The sequence below is a fragment of the Erithacus rubecula genome (assembly GCF_903797595.1).
Source record: "Erithacus rubecula genome assembly, chromosome: 4".
Lineage (NCBI taxonomy): Eukaryota > Metazoa > Chordata > Aves > Passeriformes > Muscicapidae > Erithacus > Erithacus rubecula.
Genome location: NC_136686.1, coordinates 36098625 through 36126560, shown reverse-complemented (window position 1 = coordinate 36126560; position 27936 = coordinate 36098625). Strand labels below are relative to the sequence as shown.

The 27936-nt window shown below is 39.5% G+C and overlaps 1 protein-coding gene across 7 annotated transcripts in view; it reads left to right on the top strand.

The window, feature by feature from the left end:
• The first annotated feature begins 16431 nt into the window (after positions 1-16431).
• CPSF6 (cleavage and polyadenylation specific factor 6) overlaps positions 16432-27936 on the top strand; it is a 28116-nt gene continuing 16611 nt past the window's right edge. For 6 of the 7 annotated variants that reach the window (XM_079304180.1, XM_079304179.1, XM_079304177.1 and 3 more), the window contains exons 1-3: positions 16435-16591; positions 26184-26393; positions 27524-27627. In XM_079304180.1, the coding sequence (XP_079160306.1) occupies positions 16532-16591; positions 26184-26393; positions 27524-27627 (374 nt within the window). In that variant the 5' untranslated portion in view covers positions 16435-16531. Of the gene's footprint in view, positions 16592-26183; positions 26394-27523; positions 27628-27936 lie in introns of all 7 variants that reach the window. The other variant, XM_079304178.1, reaches the window with a different exon arrangement.

Genomic DNA, 27936 nt, shown 5'->3' with positions numbered 1-27936 from the left:
CTGCTCCAAAAAAATAAGATGCATGGATGGATGGATGGATGGATGGGTAGACAGATGCACTAAACATTTCACCCTGTACTTGAAAGCTAATGAAAACCACATTTTGTGGCTTTGACAAATTAACAGAGCAGAGCAACCTAGTTTTATATCTTATTTCCTGTTTTTCTAGTGAGTTTTGGCTTGGAAAGCAAACAGACTTGTGCACAGATGAAAAATGTGTTTAGATTTAGATTTGGCCAGAAAAGGAAGTCACGGAAGACCTTTTTACTTGGATGGAAATAATGTATGTTACTCTGATGTTACTCTATGGGATTCAGTTCTGTTGCTGCTTTCATAGCTGATTGCAATGTGCTAAAGTCCTAGAGACAAATCTCAAATGGCACAGTGAAGTCAGTGGGAGTTCTAAGTCAAATCTAAATCACATCTGAAGAAGGATGTTAGGATTTGCTTTGTCACAAGATCTTCCCTGGCACCTAAAACCTTTTCACCCTGAAAAAAAAAAAAAAGAAGTATTTTGGAAGAGTCCTAAACACCCTGTAACTGAGATGGTTTCTGGAGCACAGACAGGCACTCAGGAAAACAGCTTTATGACCATTTTCCAGTAACCCCACCAAATCACAGTGCAAAAGGCATTTCAAGGACAGGCTGGAGTTGTAGCACACAGCACTGATGTCAGGCAAACTCTCAGGGTGCACAGAGTAGCACGCAGAAGACTGTCCATGTCAGACCCAACCATCTTCTCATGATCCCCTTTACATGACCTAGGAAAGAGGGATGATCTGTACAGCAGGATCAGGAGTTCAGCGTTTCAGACAAAATCACCAGCTTTATTCTCAGCTGAGATTCCTGTTAATAAGAAGCAGAAACTTGTGCCTTAGCTTTTGTGGATTTAATTATCATCCTCCCGTAGAAGGCATTGATCTGGGTGGAAGAAAACTCCTGAGCCTGACTCTTATCAGGGCCCTTTTACCGTGTAAAAGCCCTCTTCATCAGTATAAAACCAAGTTCATAGTTTTATGGGATTATACAATGGTCTCAGTTGCTATTTATATGCTTTTTAAGTAGTGGCCTTTTCCAAAAGATTTCAGGCCTTTGTGGCCAGAAAATGTGAACTATATGGATTTAAACTAGCATACCAACAAAAAGAACTTTTGCTATTTTTAATCCCCCTATTTTTAAACTACTCTCATGAATCATCATGTTCTGGGGTCTCTGGGGTTTTGAAGGGTTGCAATTCACATCACTTTCCACCTCCAGAGAATAAGAACTGTTCAGTGTTCTCTTCTCCTTGAAATTTCCATTAAGTATAAAGATTAGCATTAGACTGCTATGACAGCTTTGTAATCAGAGCTTCCCTTCATGAGAAGCTGGCTGGAGCCACAGATGTTTCTTGTATTACATATAAAATACTCACCTGAATGTACAGATTATAGCCTTTTTTAGACATTAATCTGGTTTGGGTGCTAGCCAGATGGACATTTTTGAGGCACTCTGTTTAATCAGCAGTCCTCTGCCTTTTCTTCATCCTTCCACAAGTGTATATATTTATACACATACAGAACAGCAAAAAGACTTAACTCAGGAATTCTGGTATGTTTAAAGTATTGACATGAAACCTTGTATGCTTCAGACCTGTGTGTCTTCCTGAAACCAATACTGGCTCACTGGCATGCACCATGTGCTAGGTTGACCCTGGCTGGTGCCAGGTGCCCACTGAAGCTTCTCCATCACTCCCCTCCTCAGGCTCATGGGTAGAGATAAGGGAGAGATCATTCACTCATTACTGTCACAGGCAAAACAGGCTTGACTTTTGGAAATTTATTAAATTTATTACCAATCCAATCAGAGTAGGATAATGACAAACAAAATCTTAAAACACTTTTCCACAAATCCTCCTTTCTTCTAGGGCTCAGTTTCACTCCCAGTTTTTTATTTCTTCCACGCTGGCAGTGCAGGGAGATGGGGAATGGGGGCTGTGGTCAGTTCATCACATGCTGGTTGTGCTTTTCCTTACTCCTCAGGAGGACAATTGCTCACACTCTTCCCCTGCTCCAACATAGGGTCCCTCACACAGGAGACATTCCTGCATGAAATCCTCTACTGTTGGACCTTCCCACAGGCTGCAGTTCTTTGTGAGCAGCAGCGGGGTTGTTTTTCAGGAACAAACTACTTCAGCATGAGTCCCCCACAGGTGCTGCCAGGACCCTGCTCCAGCATGGGATCCCCATGTGTTCACAGAGCTGTTTCTCTCATGTGCTCTGACTCCTCTCTGCTCTGACTGTAATTGCTCCTGTGCAGTTTCTTCTTTCCCCTCCTTAAACACATTATGTCAAAGCTGCTTTCACTGATGGGCCCAGCCTTGGCCAGCAGTGAGTCCATCCTGGAGTGAGCTGACATTGACTCTGTGGGACATGGAGGAAGCTTCTGGCAGTTCCTTAAAGAAGACATCCCTGTAGCCCCCCTGTTACCAAAACATTGCCTTGCAAACTCAGCACACACCAGTATATGCACACATATTTTTCACATTGAGGGAAGCCAAACAACAGAACAGATTTTCCAGAAATGCTGGGCAGCCTCCATCTTTCGAAATTTTCGAGATCCAATGGAACAATCCATGAGTAACCTTTTATGAACTCGTGGCTCATGTTACTTGGAGCAGTCCCTGGGCTGCAGACTTCCTGACATGTCTTCCAATTTCAGTTATTGGGCAATCCTGGGTTTCTAGGACTATGTAGTGGATAGTTAGAGAGGTATTTTTTTTCCAATGGCTTTGGGGATATATATTAAATAATCTACACACTGCTATAAGTCCTGGTTGTGTAAACCAATGAAATCCATCCAATATCCTTGTTTTCCTTGAAATTACAGCTTTAATTTTAACTATCCCAACTAACAATACAGAGAGTTTAAATAATTTTGCAAAATATCTCTAAAAATACACATTAAAGTTATCTCTCCTCCCCATCCACCCTGAATTTACAGAGAAAACATTTCAGTCTCTCCAGTTATCATAATTCCAAGCTCCCAGTATATAGGAGTAAGAATGCATTTAGAGGTGTACCTGTTCACACAGAGAAGGGTCAAAGTACAGGCTATAAACCAAAGGGAAGCCAGAACAGACAAAAGAATGATGAATGCAAGAGAGGTGAAAAAACATTTCAATACTGTTCATTGCTGTCCTGAGAGTCTCTGTTGCCAGCCATAGGCACAGCATACAACTCCCACTGAGTCCCTTACAAAGTATTCCATGCCTCTTGAAACATGTTTGCTGTATTACCCATTGTTCTCAGGTTAATATTCCTTCCTTCTGTTCCCTTCCACTGCCCTACAAGGACAGGATTTTTCTAGCCCTTCAGTTTACAGCTATTCAGAGTTCACACCCTTTCCATCCTCTCTCATGAGCTTTTGCATGCCTTTTCCAGAAAAAATAAACTTTTAGATTGCACAGTGATTAGAGAGATTATCCACATTAAGCATTCCCCTTGTGAGTATGAACACAACAAAAGCTCATTTGAGAAACTCAAGCACTCTGCTGTGTCTGGGAGAGGTATTGCCTATCTCCTGCAGAAGTGGCCTTTTTACTCCTCTTAGATTTAATCAACCATTAGTGTCTGTCATCTCACCAATATGCTCTTCTGTTTCTTGAGGTTTGCATGGATTTCCAAAGCTGCTGTATTTAAATCACCAGAATGATTATATTAGTTTCTAGGGGTTTTTTAGATTTCCTGTCTGCTTATCTCATGCTTAGCCTATTCTGAGTCCAGCTAACTATTAAAAGCTCACACCTATTTTTCATGTTGGTAAAGCACTACCTAAAATATCTGAAAGGAAACAGACAGGTTTGCTGTTTCTTCAGATATTCCTCCCTGATGTTCCTCTCACATTCATCCACACAGACACTAAAATGGCACAATATAAGATAGAACCTGAAGAAATGTTCATTTACTTAGAGATTTGACTCCAGTGCAGAGAACTGTGTAAGTCATAAATCTTTTTTACATAATCACCTCCCTTTTCCAGCCAAGTTTCCTGTTGTCCCAACAAATTATCTACAGGACAGAGTTTGATCCAATATTTTGTCTCTAAGATAAATATTTTGATATTTTCTCTCATTTGAGAAAATACAGGCAATGAGTTGTTTTCAATTAAGGCTGAAGAGTTTGCTGAAGATTTGGGAGATGCTTTTGAAGTTGGGTAAAAAAAACAGTTGAAAACTCTGATAGCTTTGGCACAGCACCAAGCATTACAAAAGCAAAAACCCCATGTGATTGCCCATTTCTGCCATCTCTAAATGAAAGTGTCACATTGAAGTCTTCCCTCCTGCTTTCTTTTCCTTTAAGTGAATGTGCTTAATTTGGCTTATGGCTGTTAAATTCATCATAGCAGGTGTAATATCAACACGCCTACAAGAAAACAGTAAGCTAGTGAGTACTTAAATATTGAATTTCTTATAAAAATTAAAGAAAATTTAGCAAAAAATGCCAGTAATTCCCATGTCAGTCATGGTCAGCATGGCCACATATCAGGTAATATGTGAAATAAAAAAATTATTATAAAATTACTATTTATGGTAAGTGCACTAAATGCAATATAAAACATTTATAATTTCTTCTACTTTACCAAAAGAAAAAAAAAATCCTAGATTAAGAAACATCTTTGACTGTATATGAAAATGTGTTTGTTCTCCATAACAGAAAAGAGAAAAATTCTCATTTTGATCTCTAGGTCTCATTTCCCTGATCATATAGGTAAAAAATTTCACATATTACCAGATTAAAACTGAGCCAGAGTGTACAGTGCCTCAGTACACAAATTTAGCTCTCAGAAAACATTTTAAAACAGAAAGTTTCAATTTTAAATCAGTTTTGCATAGGTGTTCCATTCCCACAAAAGAAGTATAAAGGACAATTTTTTCTGCAGCTTGAAATGAAGAGAAAGCTGAAGATGTAAGTAAAGATCAGGGATAGGCATTCTCTTGATTAATCTATTTTTTAGGAAGAAAATTGTAATGCAAGTTTTGAGAGCCTAGAAAATATACATGCAAATAATATGTTTAAAAAGCAATATAAGCAATTTAAAATTAATTTTTCCATAAGCAGAATCGTTAGTCTGAGTCATCCCAAAATCTTCAAGGGGTGAAAAGCAGAAAGTTACACTGTCTACCCATATGGAGTAGGTACTGAAGAATTTTTTTTAAAGTCTCTTCATAATCTCATAGGACTTGTGGAAGAAATAAAAAACTTAATATAAGTTCTGGCACAGTAGAATCAAACAGAGATTCAGTACATACATGGCAAGCTTGTTTTAGTTTCTGTTATGGTCAGATTAAAAGAATAATTCAGGCTATAAAATTAATATAACCACTATTATAAAAATACATTTTCAAGATTATTCTTTCAATCATGTATATAAACAGCTTATGGTAAACTATAAACGTTCAGAGTTAAAGCAGTACTCTGGATCTAAGGATTTTTATACTTTTATTTAATATTTGCAGTTTAATAATTAACTGTATCATCTGATAAACAAGTTATATATGTAATGTTTCAGTGCAATATATTTTAAAAATTATAGCAGCCCAAGGAGAACATCTACACTGTTTGAATTAAGGCACCTATTTCAGGAGCCCCCTGTTAGTGAAGTAAGGTTTTTCTGAAGGTTAACCCAGGAAATCTTACCTAGAAGTAGAAGAATTCTTATTTATCTTATCCAGTTGTTTACTGTGTCAAATTATGTCTTGAATAGTTGCTTATTTAAGGTTTCCTATGTGATTGTTTATGTGTCAAGGTAAGAAAAAATAAATCAGTCTTAAGAAAAAAAATACATTATGAATAACTATTCTGAGGATTTTCCTTCTTCTCATGAAAGTGTGTTCTCTGCTTTCATTCTGGCAATCTAATATACCCCAGTGTAAATGAATCACAGAAGAGTTAGCTTCTGGAAAGGCTTTGTGAAGTCTTTGCCAAATTAATAGTATTCCTAGGACAGCAATATGTTGTTCTCCTCGAGTTTCAGATTTAGCTGTTGTTGTCTTAAAATTCTTTTTGCTATACTAGAAAAAACCATGTCCTTGCATTATAGAAAGTACTACCAGTAGCATAATTGGTTTGATGAACACAGACATAAAGACGCCAACAAAACATGGTAAAAAATCCTAGAGTCTTTTCTGGATTTCTTTTTGAACACTAGGAAAAAAACTTTACACCTCAAGATCTGGTTTCATCTTGGCTAAGTACTAGTGAAGAAACAAAGGTCCATACATAACTAAAATTATCTTGAAGAAAGTGATGACCCTGATGGAATGCAGTAGCTGACACAGCTGTACTTCAGTATACACTGGAACAATAAAATGATACAGCATGGGAAGATTTACATCTCTTATGCTTTCTTGTGGAATTCTTCCTCTGCCACTTGGAGAGATTCAGCTTGTCTTTTAAATATATTATCAAGCTAGAGAATTGATTTATTTACAGCTTTATGATTTTTCTCAGTACACCAGAAAGAGGTTTAGTAACAAGAAAGAGGTTACAAAAGCTACAAATACCTGAGGTCTAAGCACCTTTATTTTGGATATCAAACATTAAGGCCTTTTCCAAAGTATATATGGCTTAACAGCAACAACCACATTAGACAAGCCTTCATTCTGTAAAACACTTGAATAACCTAATAGTGCAGAGAAAAGTGCACTTTTCTTCAAATGAGATATGCAAAATCAAAACACTCTCTATGCACAGCTAAAGATATATTCCATATATAATGCAAGTCTCCACTCTAAGACAGTCCCTGTGTGAATGAGGTGAAGTTATTTGGTCTCTCTCCTCTTTGATTTTCTATTTAGAAACATGAATAACATTGCTGTCCTACCTCCAGGGATATTATGAGAGCCCAATCAGTGAACAGTTTTGTAGTGCTCCAATATTAGGGATATGGAGATAGATATACAATTCTACATCAGGTAAGTCCTATTAATGTGTAAATACCAAGTGCTTGCAGTATCTTTCCAGGATGTGATCCTCCCAATTTACAGCAAGAAATGATTATTTCAGTTAGTAATAACAAGATAGCAAGTTTGAATCATTATGTTGTACGTTGTTGATAGCAGCCCAAAATAATAGCAGAAATTACAAAGAAAACAAGATACATGTGTTTTCAGGTGAAATACTAAAAGTGACTATTTCTCTGAGTTGAGAAGTGCAAGCAGATGGAAAAGCTCTTATGAAAATGCATGATTCAGATTTTTCCTATGGAAACAATTAGACCTAAAAAATCTAAAACCAGAATTTGGCCATAACACAGATGCATGCCAAAAGCCTGATCCTTACTCCTTGTTGGAGTGTTCTTTAAAATTGCTTAAAGAATACTATTTAGAGGTTTGTGAGATCCTCAGTCCAGAGAACTTACCCAATTTGACTTAAGTTACAGTGCCATCTACTGTAGTAATAGACACAGAGAGATCAGGTCTATTCTAACATTTCCCTCTCCTGAGCTTATTTTTCATTTATATTCCACTGTAACTGTATTCAAATCAATCTATGAGTTTACAAGTACTCAAAGTCATATAATATATGAATATAAATGTAAGGACATTCAGAGCTAAAATAGCAAAGTTAGGATACAGTTTTAGGAAAACAGACAGACATACAAACCACAATGAAGAATTTTTGAGGGTGTATAAATCTTGCTTCAGAGTTCAAAACGGCCAAACAGAAGGCTTTTTTCTGTACTCTGCTCCATTGAATGTACTTTCTCCTAATCTTAAATACCTCTACAAAGTTGCATTTTGTGCCCATCTGCCAGAGCAGGGATGCAAAGTTGTAGATTTCCATACACAGAAATTCCAGTGCTCCAACACAATGAGCATACATGAAATATCCCAGTACATTAACATTACAATCTCAGAGGCAGAACTGGGCATGAAAACCTTGCCATTTTGTAGATAACTGCAACATGCTGAAAGGACAGATGTTAGAGAATTCCCCTGGTTCAAGCAAAGACAGACAGAATAGCCTTCAGAGATCTTTCAGGCACGTTGGTATCATGGCTGGGGCATAGCCAGCTCCTAGGATAGGTGCAGTTGACACACAGTTCACAATTTTGCTGCCCATGTTCATTGTGCTGCTGTAGTCTGGACAGCCCTGTAGAGTAATCAATGATATGCAATCATCTCATTTTCTAGATGTTTGTTAAACCAGAGGTTCCAGAGACTCTCATGCAAATGTGTAAATACATCACATACCAGAATGAAGTAAAAGGTGCTAGCACTGTTCCTGTATTGGGCTTTAGATTCCAAGAAAGAAACCACCCTGAAAAGTGAGGTTTTGTAGGATATAATTTTTATTTATACTCTAGTATATCACTGATTTACCACTATTACTATTATCCACTAATTTACTGAACCTCCTGCAAAAAGGCATTTCATATTTTCTCAACACTTTCACTTCCAAGTAAAGTCAGGAGAATTCACATCCAAAATGCACCTGGTTGCATCACCAAGCATCAAATTTAATACAACTTTGTGTCTTAGACTGATGGGGCTCCCTTCTCTTTGTTCTCTACTTCTTCAAACCAGCCTGCCCTTCCTGCTGATTCCTCAGACCTTTTGGCAGCTGATAGTTGCACTGCAAAGACCTGAGATTTACAGCTGGTTAATTCTCTTTCCAGTGAACTGCATTGTGCACACTGCTCCTTTTCACTTGTGTTATGAATGATTCCCCAGCTGAAAGTTTTACTGAGCAATGGAAAACAGACCTTAATAAAACACAATACCATAGTTCACTGAGAGGTTGTCTCATATAAAGACTGATGCAAGTTGGTTGTGTCTCGGGGGTTCCTAAGATTTAATTCCATATCAGCTGGTTTGGCTTTGGCTTTTTAGTAAGCTGGTTTGAAATATGTTACTGCTTGAAGGCACTCCTGCTTGAAACTCCTCTGTTGAACATGTTTATAGCACACATACCTGAAGAAAAAAGAAAAGTCATTTTTCACTGGCTATAGCACCCAAACTTCTGGGGCAAAAAAACCAACAAAACTTCAACAAAACAGACAAGCTAAGGTGCTAAGCAAGACCTTATTTTCACAGTTGTTTGGAACCATAAACCAGAATCACCACTGGAAGAAGTCACCCTGCCCTTCCCAGACCCTTGTGTGTGCAGCCTCCACCACTCCCACCTATTCACACAAAGGATCCTGAAAACTCATGTCAGCTTTATTCTTTTTACCATTTTGAGTCAGATCACTGCTGTGACCCAGTTCATCAATGGTCTACACAAGTTTGGACTTTACTGATAATTAAGAGAGTGTCAAGCAGTGCAGGGGGACTGGCAGATACTTTCTTTACACCTGGTCCACTCTGGACAATGTCTCCTTCCTCTCCACAAACCCCTGGTCCTTGGTGTTGAACAGTTCACACATAGTACCATCGGGGCCCCAAGTCATAATTGCTCTTTTGTCTGCTTTTCCTCAGTTCAAAGAGTCTGAAAGAATGGGATGGCCATGTTGCAGCTTACCAGGAGAGGTTTTTAATTGCATGAAACAGTGAGCATGTGTTGCATGCTCTTGTAATAAATGGGCAGGAAGAGCATTGATAATAGGATAGAGGGACCCAGAACTAACAAAGTCTTATTTGTCCTACCCAGGGGTATTCAGGATTAAATTGTATTGTGAACCAGCCAATGCACACAGGGAAGGTGTAGGCAGAGGAGGAGGGGTTGCAGAAGGACAGCTTCCCTTCCTCCAGTGGCAGAACTTCAGCTGCTCTTGGCAGGGTGCTATGAATCTTGCAGCAATGATGTGTAATAAACTTGTCTTAAAGAAAGGTATGTAATTCCAGGGAGTTAAAAACTGCTGAGTTGGCTTTGGCAAATGTAAAAGATGGGTGAGCACTGGGGGGCATCAGTCCACAAAATAAATCACTGAGTTTCAGTAAACCAGGACCCTGTAAACCAGGGCATAGCAATTGAGTCTCTATCATGGATGCAATCCTGTCAGCTAAAAGCTGTTGCAACTCATCTGTGTGAAATTATACGGTGGTGATACTGAATCTTTACATGTTCAACCTTGGGGCAGAGAATGTTATTTGTAGTGTGTGGCAGTAGACAGCAACCTTACTGCCTCCGCTAAAAAAAATATTGAGTTTATCTTCATTTTAGTTGTCATAGAAACAGCCATTAGAGCCATTTTATATCTGGCTGACAGACCCCACATTTTCTGATATGTCTTGCTTTTTTTCTTCTTTTTTTTTTTTTTTTGAAATTTTTTCATGTCTGATTTTTAATGCAATGCAAAATGTCTGACAGAGACATAACTCCTACCTGAAACACAGCTACAACTTCTTTTTTTTGGCTGTGAAATCCTCCATTGCTCCTAATATATATCTGCTCGATTAATAATAAAATCAGATATTTCTACATGAAAATAAAGAAAATTAATAAAGACACATATATCAGACAAAATTACAATTATAGGTACTGGTTTTTTTCTCTCGCAGTAAAGTATCAGATTAACATTAGGATGAGCTCTTTCTTCTAATAGACTCCCAACTGTTCTCCTAGTTTGCCCCTATTCAGTTATCCCAAATGGATTCCAGGCACAAACCAGGAGTTTATATTTAGTTACTTGCATTTTAAATTAGTCAAATTGCTTTTTTTTTTTTTTTTTTTGTGATTCTTTTCTTTGATTGAGGTGCTCTTCCATTAATTATGACATTTTCTAGGGTTTTTTAAAATTATATAATAAATTCATATTTAAAGAGTTGAAAAAATGCTAAGTATTTATGAGTATTTTGTGTATTTTCTGTAACTCAAAATTAATTTGAGCTAATTCAAAATGAGACCTTCTATCTCAGAAGTTAACTGCTACATATGCAATTTTTTTATTTCTGAGATACCCTTAAAATTGCTAAAGAAATAACCTAGTTGAGAATAAGGAATACCTTTCTGCCACTAAGCAGCTAATAGCAAAAGGATGTTCTATACAGACTCATGAAAACAATGCAGAAGCAGTCCTTGAGAATGGCCTGGGAAGCCATAACTTTGCTGTATGACATACAAGTATTCTGACAGCAAGCCTGGAGGTATCAGCTCAACAGTGCACATGGCTTTTGTCAATTCATATTCTGCTTATTTGCTTCCCCTTGTGGTGTTTAAATCTAAACCTCTGTCCTGTAACAGGTGTAATCAGTGCACACATTATTGTTTTATGGAGTGGGAAGCAGTTGATGGCTCCTCCTCTGGGGTGAGTCCCTGATTTGTAGGGCAGCAAGAAGCTGCCATGGGATTTACAATGGTTATTTATTCTGCAGTATCAAGACCAAACCCCCTGGCTATCTGTGCAGCCTCATGTCCCTGGCACTCTTAGGGACTGTTGGCAGGAAAACCTGACCCTTCATTCCTCTCTGCTGTCTCTGCAGGCAGGATGCTTCCCATAAAAGCTGCAGATGGGTGTGATCCCTGTTCTCTATAGCACTTCTGCAAAGGTACCTGGCACAGCCCATCCTGCCTGCCATACCCCAGCACTCCTGAAAATGTCAATGTATAAGTGGGACAGCCTCTCCTCAAAATCTTGGTGACACAAAAGAGACACTCAGCCTTTCTGGTGCAATCCCAGCTGTGGGATAGGGGTTGGGACCTGCTCTACAATCCCTACATCAGGAGCAGTGGGCTCAGAGGGGGCAGGCAGGAGCGTGTCCTCTCTGACCCTCGCTGACTGCCCACGGGAGCATCGCCCAGCAGAGCTGCAGAGATGGGAGCAGGGCCAGAGTGAGAAGGCTGGCCTGCTCTCTGAATAAGATACATTGCTTTCCAGTTCCAGACTCATTCTGCTTATTTATAACACTCTAATGATAGATACTGCCCCTCCTGAAATCTGGAAGTGTTCAAGTTTAAAAAAAACAATATTCTATTTGTTTTAATATTATGAATATTCTGAATATTATGGAGGAGGCTTTTTTTCTCTGAAATTCTATCTCTAAATAGCTGAGCTTGACAAAGAGGAAGCCTGGAGAACAGACTTGTGCCAGCCTGTGCACAAAACACTAAGGCACATACAATACATGAGTGAACAGTGATTTTATCCAAATTCGGAACGACTCCTGGTATCAGAAGAAAACAAAAACTATGTAACAAAGTTACCCTTGAGCTTAATTTCTTTGAAACATCAAATAATATCTTAAAGTGGTCTTCGTGGTGCTGTTCCTGTTTTGTATATGCATATAGCCAATTCAGAGAAAGAAAGATGTGTTTAATGAAGTTAACAAGTTTAGGAGATTTCAATCAATTTAGAAGAGGAGTTGAACTGCAGAAAGTTATTGCAAAAATAGATTAGTGACAATCTTAAGGGTAAAAATGAACTTTTGGAGACAGATTTTTAAATAAGGGAAACGGAAGCTATCAGAAAAAAAAAGTGATATTAGCTGGAAATTCAATTTCATACTTTTTCTGAAGGTAACTGAGCCCTCTGATTAGCAGCTCATATGAAAGTGGATTCAAATGAGGCAATTGAATTTATTATCACCTTTTGCATTATACTTACCTACTCTAGTACTTTTCTGCCTTGAGGGTTAGAATATGCATACCATTTGCAAATCATATCCTGATTAACCATAATTTTCAACCTGGCTCTCAGCAGAGAGTGAAGAGTTGAACCAAGAGAATCAGCAGGCTGACAGGCACTTAGAGAGGGGAGAAAAGCTGGAACACAATGCTCACATGTATGATCCCAAAACAATTGAATATCTATAAAAAGACAACTCTGAGCAAGCGATGAATAATGCCAGCTATTTTCCTACCATAGCTATGTCAGTAGGAGTTCTTGTAAATGCCCTTTGGATGCAGTTTTATATTACACTTAATCCAATCTAACTGTGAGCTGCAAGCAAAAGATGAGGTAATATTCCCTCTTTCCTAGCACAGGCTGTTGGTACCTTTGTTGGGAATACAGTTGTCGCTTTTCATGTCAGCCTGCAGTTACACAAGAGTTAACAAAACCTGAAATTTTGGCCTCTGAAAGCAAATACATATATTTGTGTCTATTTGCCATCTCATTTTGAATACAACATTTTTTTTTCTCACTTTTTGTCTGCGGAATTTTATAAACTAAGGCATTTCAGTGGAAAAAACCAGACTTTTACCACTTGGATTATTTTACTGGGAGAAAAACAATAAAAGCTCCTGTAGAGTGGCTTCAAGAGGATTCAGAAAGATCAAAGCCTTCAGGACTACAAGTAAAGAAACAAATATTCATTGCAGTTGGACTGACATAGCTAGGACATAAGTTTATATAACAAAACATACACTGCACTTTTCAACTAAGCTGAGGTATTTTATGATTTTGACTACTATCCTGATTAACACTTTTTATAGCTTATCTTTTCAGTTTTTTGCCTATAACATTAGTGCATGAACAGTTTATGCTGATATTGAAATAAAAGTCCATTTGAAAATTCTCCACCATTCTCAGTCTTGATTCCTCAGGCAAATTCTACATAAATTTATATTTTTAAATATAAATATGTATTTTTGCCATGTTGATATTGGCAAAAATAGGTTAATGTTAAAACTGGTTGTAAAACTAATATTGAAACTGGTGCTGCCACTCTTAACTAAAGCAATATATTTAAATATTTTTGAGACAATCCCATACAATAGAAAGGGGTGGAAAAATAGATTTCCAGCCCTTTGTCTTGCAGCAGCAACCTCCTAATACAAAATGGTCTGAAATGCTTTGAGGAGGAAGGTATGGAGAGTTCTGTTGGCTAACAAGATGTGTGTCACAATATCATTAGAGAACCAGCTGCTCCTTTTATGTTCAAAATGAGGAGTATATCTGAATTTGCATCATTAACATCACAAGAGGCCAAAGGAACAATATACAAATAAACAGGCATTTGTGTATCCACGAGAAACAGGCACTTGTAGGCTACCTTCTTATGTAGAACTGCTACAGTCCCTTTTCCCACTTCTTTTGCTATTAAGGGAGCTCCAGCTGTTGTCATCAAATGATAGCACACCTCACAGTGTGAAAGAACTGAAGGAAGGCACCAGTTCATCTGCTGCCATTTGCTCCAGTGTGGGCTAAGGGCTTGGGAGGTGTGTGATTACCTCACGGGTAGTGGCTCCTGCTGTCCCCAACAAAACTCATTAGGACACTTCTACAAGACTATGTTGTACTGCCAAGAATTCTTTCTCTCATTATCACATTTCTGTTTCAAGCCCAGCTTCACCTCAGCCTCCTGAATTTTACTGGGTGAAGGATGGCAACATTTTGTCTAAATGATTCTAATGTACAACACATAAAGCATTAACATTTTCACTGGAGTGGATAAACTCTGAAGTGGCTCCCTTGAGGCACAGTAATTCACAAAGAGGCTATTGATGACCACAGGAAAGAGGAAGATATATTTAGTAAGTCTATTCATGGAAGGAATGAAAACACAACAGAAAATAAATAGATCAGCTTGCCTAATATTTAGTCTCCTACACCGCCTGCAGAATTTGCTTAGTAACACACATACAAGAATAAAAATTCTCATAATCTATTCTGTAAATGACTGTGAACAGTAAATATAGCAAGTTAAACTATTAAAAAAGGCTCCAAAGTGGAAAAGCCACCTGAGCATGAAACACAGCATATGGGGGTCCAAAGGCTTCACCGATCACCCTTCATTATGGCAAAGAGCAAAGCAGAGGCTGATGTCTTTTCCTGCCTCTTCAAAGGCCCCAGATGAGATTGTTCAAATGTTAGTGGTAATCCCTGAGGTGGTTCTGAGACAATGATGATGGCTCCTTCATTCATGTTTCATTTCCTCGCCCTTCTAAATTATCTATAGGTAATACTCAGATGCATATAAAACATTTAATTGCACACGACCCCACTATCTGCTGTTATTTTTTAATCTGATCATTAGGATAGCAAAGTTTAGGCTTTATTGATTTCACACACTTTATTTAGCATGGCTAGAAGTGGTAACTGTCACAGTGCTTCACTTTATTCTCTAGACTAGCTACTAAATCAAATCACCATCAGGCATGTATCTGAGCCCCATTAGATCTTAATATTTTAACAGACCTGTATGGATTGTGAGAAATCCAGAAGAGTGAATTCTCCTTGCAAAACCAATCAATCATTTCATTCACCAGCAACTTCTGCATTCATAGATATGAACATGTACTTTTAACCTGTGATCAAATGTATAGTGTAAATCATAATTTCCACCAACACTACAATTATTTGTTTGTTCCTATCTACCACCTTTAAAATGTTTTTTTCAGGTGATGCTCTGAACTTTACCAAAGGACTCACAATCTGGTGGTTCATCTAACCAGGAAACTCCAATAAAAACCCTTAAATATAGTATATCTGTCTTCCACAATTGACAGCAGGAATGACACAAGACCTGCAGCTGATAAATTTATCATGTCACAAGTTGGATAAGAACACCATTAATAACCAAAACATCTCCGTACCTGAAATACATTCAGACATTTAGATAGCAGGTGAGCACCACAACATATTCCTTGTTTTGGATCTCTGATTTTTTAGCTATTTTTGGTCTATTCATGTTTTTTTTCCTAGGGCACTTCAGTGTGGGATTGCACGATAAACAGGGATGATCTGCACACAAGTCCAGGATCCAAGATGAAGTCAGGACACTTTGGATGCTGATCCACACACAGTGAAGGACTCCCAGTCATAAACAAGAAATTTGAGTCAAGCTAAAAATAACATTTTTATTCATCACAGTGATGTTTTTACATTATTTTAATTCAGTCTGAGAAGCAAAGGCTTCTTATTGTCAGCTTGTGATAAAGTAAAAAAAGCAGGTTTATTTTTGGATGTGGAACATAATGTACAAAGCAGAACATAATAGATTATGTAGAGCATTATGTGTGCTGCGCTTTATGTACCAGGAGATGTTGTTTCTAAAAATCACCTGGAGTTTAAACATGGATCTGGGCAACAGAACATTCATTCAAAATTAATTTGAAGCTGTCTTGCAACCCTAACAATTCTGAATGTACAACAAAACAAACGAAAACGTAACATGTAAAAAATAACCACGCTTGATTTGACAGTCATTATCTTCACTTCGTGATGTAAAAAGAGAGCTCCGCAGCAGCACAGCGGAGAGCCCTGGCTAAAAGCAGCTCGGAGTGTGCCTGTTTAGTCCTTCCGCACATTTGACTGCGTTCCCGAGCCCTGCTTTGAAGACGTGCTCATTTTTCAGCCGATAATTGCGGTCCTTGGCTGCTGAGCACCCAAGGCGCTTTGCCTGTGCTGGGGCTCCCTTTCTCGGAGCGAGGAGTGCGGCACCGAGCCCGCACGCCTGGCACGGCCCAGCCCCGCCGAGCAGGGCCGGGCGGGGCGGGGCGGGGCGGGGCGGGGCGGGGCGGGAGGAGCGGCCCGCCGCCCGCCGGCAGCGGAAGCCGCGCCGCGCCGCCGCGGAAGTGACGCCGCGCTCCGCCTCCCCGCTCCCTCCCCCTCCCGGCGGCGGCTCGGGAGCCGGGCGCGGCTGGCGGCGGCCCCGGGTAGGACCATGGCGGACGGCGTGGACCACATCGACATCTACGCCGATGTGGGCGAGGAGTTCAACCAGGTACGCGAGGCCCGCGGGCGCGGCCTCTCCGCTGCCCTCCCTCCCTCGCCCGCCCTCGTAGCCGCGCCGCCTGCAGGGCCCTCAGCGCGGCGGCCGCGCCGCCGCCATTGTTCGGGCGCTCCCGCCGCCGCCGCGCGCGGGGCTGCGCGGGGCCGGGCCGCGGGTGCGGGCGGGGGCCCGGCCGGGCGGAGAGCGCGCCTGGCGCTCGGAGCGGCTGCTGCCGGCGGGCTGGACGCGCCGCGGGCGAGCGCCTTCCGTCCTGCCCTCGCTTTTTCGCTTCTTTCCAGCCTTCCTCGCTCTCTGCCGTTCCTTCTGTGGGGCCGCTCCAGAGGGCTCTCCCGCGCCGGCTCGGCGGACGGGACCCTCCCGGATGCGGCGGGGAGAGCGGCCCCTTCCCGCCGGCGGCGCAGGGGAAGCGCTGCCATTGTTCGCAGATGAATCAAAAAGCCGCCGAGCGGTGGCTGTTTCTCGGCCGCGCTTCGCGGGGGAGGCGGAACTAGTGCGGCTTTATTCTGTAGCACTGGAGAAAGTATCCAGCTTTTTATATTTTCTTCTTTTTTTTTTTTTTTTTCGTTATTACCTTCCATTTTAAAAAGTGACGCAAGCCTTTTTTAGAGGACGAGTTCGTATTTTGTTGAGGAAATGTGGATGAAATAAGTAACTTCTCCGGATTATAAATAGTCCGCTTTTCTAGTAATTTATTTATTTATTTATTTTGCTCCTCGACTTTATCAAATAGCCGTGTGCCAGCTTTCCTACCAAACCGCGATGTTTGTATCAGTTTTGCATGCCATCTGTCCTGTTAGTGAGTCCTGCGCTGTTCCAGGTTGAGTTGCCCCAGATTGCTTTGTTCCTGCCCTAGAGCATAAATAACCAGGAACAACTGCACTTTCATGCACTTACGGGGCCCAGCTGTATACCAGCTTGTCCTACAGAGAACTGGAAAATAGGTAGTGGCTTTGGAATTCGCAGGTAGTTTGTAATTTTCTCAGCAACTTATATCTTTTTCAGAAGACTATTCTGATATGGATTAATACAGTCATTCTAAGTATTAATAATCTAGTAAAGATATGTTATGAAAGAATGCCATACTAAAAAGAGATGATGAGAAGCTGATTGTCTCTTAGTTTGCCTGCATATGAAGGTTTCTCCCTTACAGTTGAAGACCCACTATATGAATTTTAACAGGAATGAGCCTTAGGACAGACATCATTCAGCAGAAGAGTGCATTTTTTGAGATTCTATGATAACTTGAATTTGGTTTCTAGATAAAGCTGATAATAGATCAAAATTTTCAGGGAAAAAAACGTGGCTTGAATCTGGTAGTATTTATATAAATTCATGTGTGCAGAAACCCTCACAGTAGAATAGTTATGTGCTAGAAGTATAGTGTAAAGAGAGAGTGCCAGAACAAAAGTGATGGGGGTGGTCTGTTTTGATGCTCAGGTTATTGTTACTATTGATATTCTCTATAGCCATGGTGGTAGGAATGAAGAGAATCTTGTGGTAATTTAGTTTAGCTTAATCCAACAGGCAGGGACCCCTTTTGCTTTTTTCGCTGTATTCACCACAGTTGCTTCCCTGTTGGATTTGCATTTCTGCAGTATGTTGCTTCAGTTCATAAATCTTGAAAAATATAGGGCAGAAAGGTGAGAAGAGGCTAGTGCCCTTTTTCCATCAGCTTGAATTTGGTGGTTTTGTTTGTTTTAGGGGGTTTTCTTCTGTGTTTTTATCTGTGTCGCACACCCCCGAAAAGTTGCTGTTTGTTCTCATCCAGATTTAATTTCTGTGACTTTATGTTTGAAGTAATATTGTTGAATTGAGCAAGTCTTGGGACAATTTGAAAGTTTTAGTGTGAGAGATTGATGCCTCTGCACTTTCCCATTTCCTTCTGTCATATCTGAAGGAAGGCGAGTTGTATTAGTTACTACCTCTTATTTCTGACATGAGAAAAGTTATCTAGAAACTTTTTTTCATGAATTGCTGTTCCTGGTTTGAAGCTGACAGCTTAAATGGATAAGATGGAACATAGTTCTGTGGACATGTGAAGATGACAATTAAGAAAATGCTTTAGGGAGAAAGTGATTTGCATTATTAATTTGTTTGTGTAGAGAGCATTTTACAGAACACTGTATTTGTAAAATAGGTTAACAGATACAGACAATAAAAGATAAATGGACTTGTTTTTTTGGTTTTGTTGTTCTACATTAATGTGACTTACTAATTTTTTTTAAATTGGACTATAGAAACCCTTTCCACTGGTTTTGGCAGTAAAAGGGACTGAAAAGTATACTGTGGAGCTTGCTGTTCTGGGTGCAGTGAATAGCTGTATTTTATACCCAAGCTGGGACAAAACTTTTGTGTACATCTGGAGTTAATCCTCCATTTAAGACTTGTGATTGGATAAATTTCTCTTGGTTGTTTTGTCTTGTTCTGCACCTCAAGGTGCTCATCCTTGAGGCTGTTCTGGGATTTTTTAATGCCCTTTTTCCAAGTAGGAGGAGGATAGGGATGTTCAGCTTGATTAGTGCTAAATGAACCATAAGTTATAAAGGTGAAATAAAGACCACAGAGCCAGGGGTTTACAAGCTAGCTAAGATGGATGACAGCTGTAAACTGTCTTGTCTTATTTAGTATTGGCTGCTGACTAGCTTGATATCAGATCTTTTGAGTGAAAATTAATCTTTCTTATTCCATCTGAAGCTCATCATCTGTCAGTGTTGACTCTTACTCTTTTATTAACTTACTGTTCATCATAAAATATTTTTTGCCCTTGGGCTAATAGCTTCAGTCAATTTGTCTCTGACCAATTACATTTTCGTTTAAATTGTGGTTTGGGTTTTTCTTGGAGAACTTGGTTGTGTAATTTTTCATTTTTTTCTTCTACGCTGACTTCTCCATCCAGCAGTCTTTTTTATTTATCTAAAGTCTCATTTTGAGATGATAGCCTCATAAATATAGTACTTTCTGCATGCATTGCTTGTGCCCTCTTAGAAATAGGCATTGCATGGAATATTTTACTTTGAGCATCTCCCCATGTCACACATCTTGGTTCTCAAGAGAGGGAGATCTGTGATGCTTGTTAGGACTGTTACCTGTGTGCAAATAGCTGAGGATGGTATTGTCTCAAGGGCAGAAGACCCTCAGTAAGGTTGGGGTGCTTGGGCAAACATTGGGATGTGGTTTTATACACAAAACTCTAGAATATTGCTGTGTGGTAACAGAGATGATAGGGAGCTTGTGCAGGAGGCCAGTTTGGCCAAGCAAATTGGGTTGCTTTTTTATGGTTATGAAGATTTGACCATGCATTGTCAAGTTCCCTGATGCTCTGATCAGCTTTGCATTTTCAAGCTTGGGGTCTTTTTTTCCACATGTGCTCATGAATGCAGTTAAAACTTTTATTATACATATAACAATCTTTTTGATCAGAAAGAGGATGCAAGAGAATTTAAGGATATCCTATTTTAATGCTGTGGAAAAGGTGCTTGCTTTGTTTATACTCGCAATGAGTAAACTTGGATAGTTGCATTGTGGATATGTCTAAACATGCCTGTAGTGTTCTATTTTGATGTTTAAATGCTAACAAATTATAACAAATTAGGGATGAAAGACTTTTCACTTTTTATTTTGTAACTGGATAATAAAATGGGTTTAGATGGAATAAGAGTTAAGAGACTAATTATCTGAAAACTACAGTGTATCTTAGGAATGTGTTAGTTACTGTCTTGACTTCAGATCTGTAACACAAAGGAAATTTTTTGTGTGTGTGATAAGTAATAAAAGCTAGCATTTAGTGGCCAGTTAAAGCTAGCTATTAAAAACAGCCTTTACATTGGAAAGACTGGTGTCTTACCATGGGAGGGGATGGACACATTGTGGTATAATAAATTTCTACTTATTAGGGTTGTCTTGGTCAGAAAAAGCATGAGCTGGCAGACCTGCATGAGTTATAAAATATGTCCACAATAGGTGATATGGTGATAGGCCATATGCATTTTGTCAGTTCTGTTGAAAGGGAACACATAACTTCTATGTGTTGGTAAATACCAAACTCTGGAAAAACTTCAGACCTTCTTATCTGGCACCTCTTCCCTTTGTTTTAATATGAACAGTGATACTATGTATGTTCAGTTTGTCTTTTTAACTGCTTGTGAATTTTTAGTTGTTCTTTGTAACTCTGTAATTACTCTGTAATTTTTAGTTACAAGGGATCAGGTTGCTTAAATTTTAGTGCTGCTCTGGTTGTAGTGCCAAGAGCATTTGGGCCTGTAGAGTAAACATGAATCCTGTGGTCTAACAAACTTGTCCACTTCTGCCATAGGCAGTTTGCTATCTCAGAAGTATCAAAGGCTGCCTTTTTGGTTAATGTTCCAGTTTGTATGTTCAGACACTTAATCAAGACCAGAAATGTGTTTGTTTGTGTCTTTAACTTGTTATTCTTCAGGACCTACAAATTTATTTTTTTTAAGTGAGGATACTAACATGTATAGAGTTTTTGACCACAAATATGGTAACTTGAGTGAAAAAAAACAGTATGGGGAAAGCTGGATAGTTTAGTTTGTTTTGGTTTGGTTTTTTTTTTTTCCCCAGAAGCTACAGTAAATATTTTTCATTAAATTTTCTTCACTGGTATTTTTTTTATTTGTTTTTGGAGGTGTAAGGTAGTGTTTAACTCTTAAATTAGACAAAGTTCTGCAGTTTGTCCCTTCTGGATATGAAGTTCCTTGTGTTCATGGCTTTCATATGGGAATGTTTCACCCAATTCTGTCTATTAGCACAGAATGTGAAGTTTCAGTCCTGATTTTATGATCAAGTATTTCAGACTGTGGTCTAGTTAAAACATAGACTTTTGAAATGCATTGCTGTCTGCTTTGGTTTTAGAGGGGACTAGAACAGCAGTGCTCACTGTTTCTTAGCATGTTTATCTGCAAGATTGTGAGTTAGACTAATTGAGAAGAAATAATTTCTCTTTATGCTTGATGTCCGTCTTGTAACTAAGAAAGTTAGAAGAGGTCAAAACTGGTTCCTGATACAGACAGAGCATTTGTTTAAATAGCTGAGACTAGAGAAATAACATTTCCTGTACTTTTTTCCTCTTCTGCATCTGGGAAGGAAGGGTGTATTTAGGCAAGTTACCACAGAACACATATGAAGGAGAAAGGGTTGTTGGATCTTGTGCAACGTCCACCAGGACACCTCTCTTCTGTCTACACTTAAGAGTTGCTGGTTCAGATAATTTGTAATCATCTATGCACACACCTTGCTGGCAGATTGGTAACTGAATTAATTCCATGATGGATGCAAAACCAGCATGATGTGAGAAGAAATTCTAGTGAACAACATCAGGTTTTCTCCTGTGTCTTTATTTATTTGAATTAAGAAGTGACACTTATTGGGGCTGCCTTGTCCCCCTCTCAATTACATGCAGCCTCTGCTGCCTTCATAATTCTTTCTCTCCACTGATCCAGACCTGAAAGCCTGTGTGTTACAAACGATCTGTTTCAGAGGAGTTTGTCACTAGGGCAGTGCAGCAGAGCTGTGGACTGCTGCCTACTCTGGTGTTTTGGCAATGCTGACCTCAGCCAGATAGGTTAGTGTGCATACATCTGCTTTAAGTTTGGTGATTGTGTTTTTGCATGTGTCTAGTGAGACTAATTCCCTGAAGTCATCATATACATATATCATTCATATACACAGATGACTAGAGTTACTGCACGTTTAGCAGAGGACTTCCTTAACTGCCTTTTGACATCAACCTTAATCTACCTGTAAGATGTCATGTTTAGGCCTGTCTCAGGCAGTTCTGTGAACCTGATTTCGTTAGTTATGGTGATAGGAGGAATCAAACTGAGAACTGGATAGACTAGGTGAAATATGAAACCATTTAATTGTGATAAGCTTACCTTTGGAGACAGATTTTTTTATTGAAGTTTATTGGGACAATGCAGTTTACTGAGGACTAAATGTACTTGCCAAAATGCAGTTTACCTGTTTCTTGGGTTTTTCAAAAATTGATATTATTTGGTTTAGTTACACTTTTGTTGTATGAGCAGTAGTTGATAATATTTTTATATTTTCAAGACAGTGGATCTTTTGGTCATGGTTGTGGATATCTTATGTTTACAGCAAGGATTCCCTACTTTGTGCCCTGTATTTTATGGAGTCCAGCTTGGTTCTCTCTTGCTGCCGTATATGGTACCTTCAAGTATTCTATCTAGGATGCTTCTGTTAATTTCTGGATATAAATTCATAGTGGATACTGAAATATCTCTAATACCAAAACCTGGTGAGGCAGTTTCTATTCTGGAGCTGGTATGAGAATGCAGTAAACTGGGGGAAGTTGGCTCAGAGGGGCGATTGCTACTTGTGGATGGACTGGGCATTTGGTGAGCATCAGTGATTATGCATCACTTGACTTGCTTGTGCATCATTTCATCTCTTTTTGATGTCTTTTTTCATCATCACCATTATTTTTATATTTTACTGTATTTCAGTTTTTAAACTGTTTTAGTATCAACCCACCAGTTTTACCTTTTCACCGATTCCCTTCCCCTGTTCACAGGGTTTGGGCATGGAGTGAGCCTGTGTGGTACTTAGTTACCAGCTGTAGTTAAACCACATAGCCCTTTTTTTGTCACCCATCATGGGGCTTGACAGGTTGAGAAAACAACAAATCTGACTAGAACATGCTAGAACAAAATTTTTATATGCATTCATTATATTAGTTTAGTAGTTGGACACAGCATTGATTTTGTGCTCTCAGTTGTTATGCTTGTTCTCAGAGCTCCATCATTTAACTCCTTACTTCCAGCGTGTGCTCCCTGATGTGCTGTTTATTACCCGTGGAAACTGGTCTAAAGTTACTGTGTTGTGTTTTAACATAAGCAGTCTGGTCTAGTGGAATATTCCTGGCCACAGCAGGGGCATTGGAACTAGATGAACTTTAAGGTTTCTTTTAACCCAAAGCATTCAATGATCCTGTGAGCACTTGTGTATGATACAACAGAATTACTGGTTGTGAAAATAATCTGTTACTTGTACTCGGCTCTCCTGTCATCCTTGTACTTTGTGAGTGATCTGTTCAAAACTATTAATGATTACATCTTTTACCTTCAATCCTCTGAGAGTTCACCTGTGGAGGAGGCATGATCCTGCATCTTCCCTATCTCTGCCAGGCTAATGACAGTAGCTCTTGGAAATTTTGAATATTCTAGAGATGTTGAAACAAGCATGGCCCTATTGCCAGGAGCCATGATTGTATGCCAGGTCTTGTTTAGGGTTAGACAAATACTTGCAGCTACTCAAACCCTGTGACAGGCACTGTGGCTACTCAAACCTTGGTTGCAGGTGCTTGTTCCCTTGTGATGGGTGATGCAGCTGAACCAGAGTACCAACCCCTGCCAGTATCAGTCACCCCTTTTCATCAGAAAAAATGAACACAAGAGAGCTTATTTAGGAAAGGAGAACAAAGCAGGGCCATCACAAGAACAGGATGAAGAGCTGGAACAAGAGGGAACCACTCAATCCCTATCCCTGAGAGAGCTGTGGGATATGCAAAAGACATCAGCCATCACCCAGGTGAGCGGGTGATGACTGACTGCTCGGATGATGGGTAACAGGGATAGGAGCCTGGAATTAGAGGATGGGGAAACCAAGCAGCTGGGATCACCTGCTTAGGATTGGAGACATTGACAAGGCAGTTGGCAGAGGGCCACAAGTCCTAAGCCTCTGTGAGGTGACTCCTGTGGAGAGTGAAGGAAAGACATCCCTTCAAGGAAGATGTTCCATGTCACCCAGGGCCACTTGGGTATCCAGTACCTTTGTTATGATTCAGACAGTGTCCAGTCAGCCACAGACCCAGAAGAATTCCAGTGCATGTGACCCTTGTGGCAGAAACTTGTCCAGAGCATTCCATTTTCATATGCAGGAGTGTATGGATGTTGTGGTCTGGTGTGTCAGGCCCACAGGAGTGGAAGACTCTAGTGCACAGGGTAGCCTAATGCCATCAAGCTCTGCAGGAGCAGAACCTATTTCTATTTCTGGAGAGAGGGAGGGGGAACCCAGCAGCTGACAGAACTGGAGGCAGAAGTGTGTCTGACTAGAAATGTGTGGCAAAGGCACCCTCCTGTGTCTGGCCTGGAGGTTCTGTGCATCCCTGACATAGACTGTTTTGGAAGAGGATATTTCAAGGACCCAAAGGGGAACTGGTGGGTGTTGAGTACCACTGCCTTAGAGGCACAAGAAGTTAAGCAGCTGCCTGCCTCATCTGTCCTCTCTGAGGACCCTTCTGTTGGGTTTGCTGAAGGTCAGAGAACAGGTGCTGGTCACAGTGTTGCAATGGCAGCAGCATTGCACCAACTGAGACTCCATAATTCCCATTCACAAGCTGAGTTACCAGCTGGAGAGTGTGAAAATGTGCAACCACTATGGTGGCCTGAATGAAATCACACTGTGACTGGAGTGCTGCTGTACTGGACATGCTGGAACTCCCTATATGAGCTGCAGTCAAAAGCTGCCAAGTGGTTGGCCACAATTGACATTGCTAATGCCTTTCAATACCTTTGACAGGCCACAATTTTTTTCACTTAAAGGAATGTCCAGTAGGCCTCGAATCCAGTGCCCCAGGCATGGAAACCTAGCACTACCAATTTTATGAACTAAGCCAGAGTGAATTGGAACAGGTGAAGTTCTGAACACCTACAGTACATTGATAATATCATCATGTGAGGCCATACAGCAAGAGAAGCTTTTGAGAAAGTGAAGAAAACAGTCCAAGTTATTCCAAAAGCAGATTTTACTATAAAACATATGAAATGAGTTGATTACAGTGGCTGTGTAATGAGCTCAAATAGGAAATCCCAGTTGCCCAAGAATCGTGGAAATGATCTTGGACTGCCTGGAAGACAAAGATTTCAGAATGTCACCAGGGGAAGAGATACCATGTGCTGAAGGGGCCCCATTGTATAATGAGCTACCATGAGATGAGATGCAATATACCTAGTTTATTGATGGGTCCTGCTGTATTATAGGAAGGCATCAGATGGAAGAGCATCATGCCCAGTACATCAACGGGTAGGGGTTGGGTGGAAGGGGCTGATTATTGCTCAGGACTGGCGGTTTATTTTATTTCAGTTTTTAAACTGGTCTTAGCCCACTGGTTTTGCTTTTTTTCTGATTTTTCTCACCCATCCCATGCAGTGATTGGGGAGGGAGAAGTGAGTGAGCAACTGTGTGGTACTTAGTTGCAATCTGGGATTAAACCATCACACTTCTGCATTCTATTGTATACAATTCTGGGAGTAGGGTTTGTGGATTTTTTTATTTCTGCTTATATTACAGTGGCAAAAGTATTGGAATGGAAAGCAGGGGCCAGAAGTGTTTTTTTTCCACATTAGTTTAAAATATAATAGGAGTCATAAGAATTTATATATTTTGATATGGATGAAACTGGCCCTTAGCTTTACAGCAGGGATGTTGTGTAGGTGGTCAGTCAGACTCACTGTGTCTGTGGAGCATTGCAGTTATCACAACTTTTGCTTCAATACGTTTTGAGAGTAATATTAATTATAATCAAGATGTCTTTTTATTTCAGGAGGCTGAATATGGTGGGCATGATCAGATTGATTTATATGACGATGTAATTTCTCCATCTGCAAATAATGGAGATGCTCCAGAGGATCGTGATTACATGGATTCTCTTCCACCATCTGTTGGGGATGATGTAGGTAAAGGAGCTGCACCAAATGTTGTCTATACGTATACTGGAAAGAGAATTGCCTTGTACATTGGAAATCTCACTTGGGTAAGTATCTTACTGCTGTTTAGTTGTAGACAGGAATTTTAGTTATGAGTGTAACTATTTGTAAACTTTTTTGCTTTAAAATGTTTTATATCAAATATTATGAGTATCAAAAACAAGCTGTTATTGTTTTTTGTTTGATTTTCTTTAATTTTTATTTGTGGTTGTGGCGTCCTTTTTCCTTTCACCTGAAATTCAGAGAGCCGGTCTGGATCTATCGTGGTATCGGAAAAATCAAGAAAGTCTTCAGTAAATATAAACTTCAGAATTTCTGTCGTGTTTTGAGTGTTGTGAAAGGAGATTTCTGCTACTGTGCTCTTAACATTTTTCAGAGAACCAAATGAAGGAAGAGAACAAGTTTAAACTATTAAATACTTCGTGCCTGTAAATACTTCAAGGTTACTAAACAAACACAGCTTTTAGTAAACTCTTGCTGAAGGTTTTAGTTTAAAAGGCGGTTGAAGGTTCTCTGTGATTTTCTTGAAATTACTTTTCACATTTTTCCAGGGCCTTTTCCATGGGCAGTGACTCTTTCAACATAACTGTTTTCAGGTATTTGTCTTGAGGTTTATTTCTCTGTACAAGAAGAACAAGTTTATGATAAAACTCACTGAAATGCAGTCACCTTTAGGACAATTACCTTTATTAGAATCAAAGCATTTTTAGATCAATTACAGTTAAGCAAACAGTGCAAGAGCTGGTCAGTAGCTAAGTTAAGTGGAGCTTTTATGTGTTTACATGAAATCAAGTTCTTCAGGGGCCACATATGCCAAATTCTATTTTAAAGGATAAATAACAATATGAGGTTTTTTTGTTTCTGATAATTTTTTACTGTAGGTATTTCAGGAGCTAATAGGTAAGTAAAGGACCTGACTGTTGACTTAAGTTGTTCCATTTTGAGGTACATGATGAATGGAATCAGTAAAACGTGCATGAATTAGCTGAACTAATTGTTGAATTGTAAAATAAAAATGACTGCTCCAAAAGTCAGAATATATTGACAGCCTGAATAAAGTATGTCTCTGGATCAATTTCCTGCACACATACGCTCAAAAATCCATGGAAAATTTAGTTGCCATTTGCCTGGTGTTTTAGATAAGCTCTTATACTTGAATATTAAAAATATTTTTCAGTGGACAACAGATGAGGATTTAACTGAAGCAGTTCATTCACTGGGGGTAAATGACATTTTGGAGATAAAATTTTTCGAAAATCGTGCTAATGGCCAGTCTAAAGGGTAAGAACTTGTAATTTGTTTTTTCTATAGGGGGACTGAAGTTTGGGAGGGGGAGAAGTTCTCAATTTTCTTAATTGTCAATCTTTGAACTGCTCATCTTAGCTTATTGATACAGAAATTATTTGGCTGTAATGTCATACTAATGACGTAAATTTCAGGTATAAATTTTTGTGCTAGTATTGCATGTCTCATTATTTTGTGGGTTAAAGCTTGTTAGTCATCTTCATTTAAGACTGTTCCTAGATTTTTAGTTGGTGTGGTGGTGATGCTTGTTTTTCTTCAGTGTAAATGCTGTTCCCCCAATCTCCA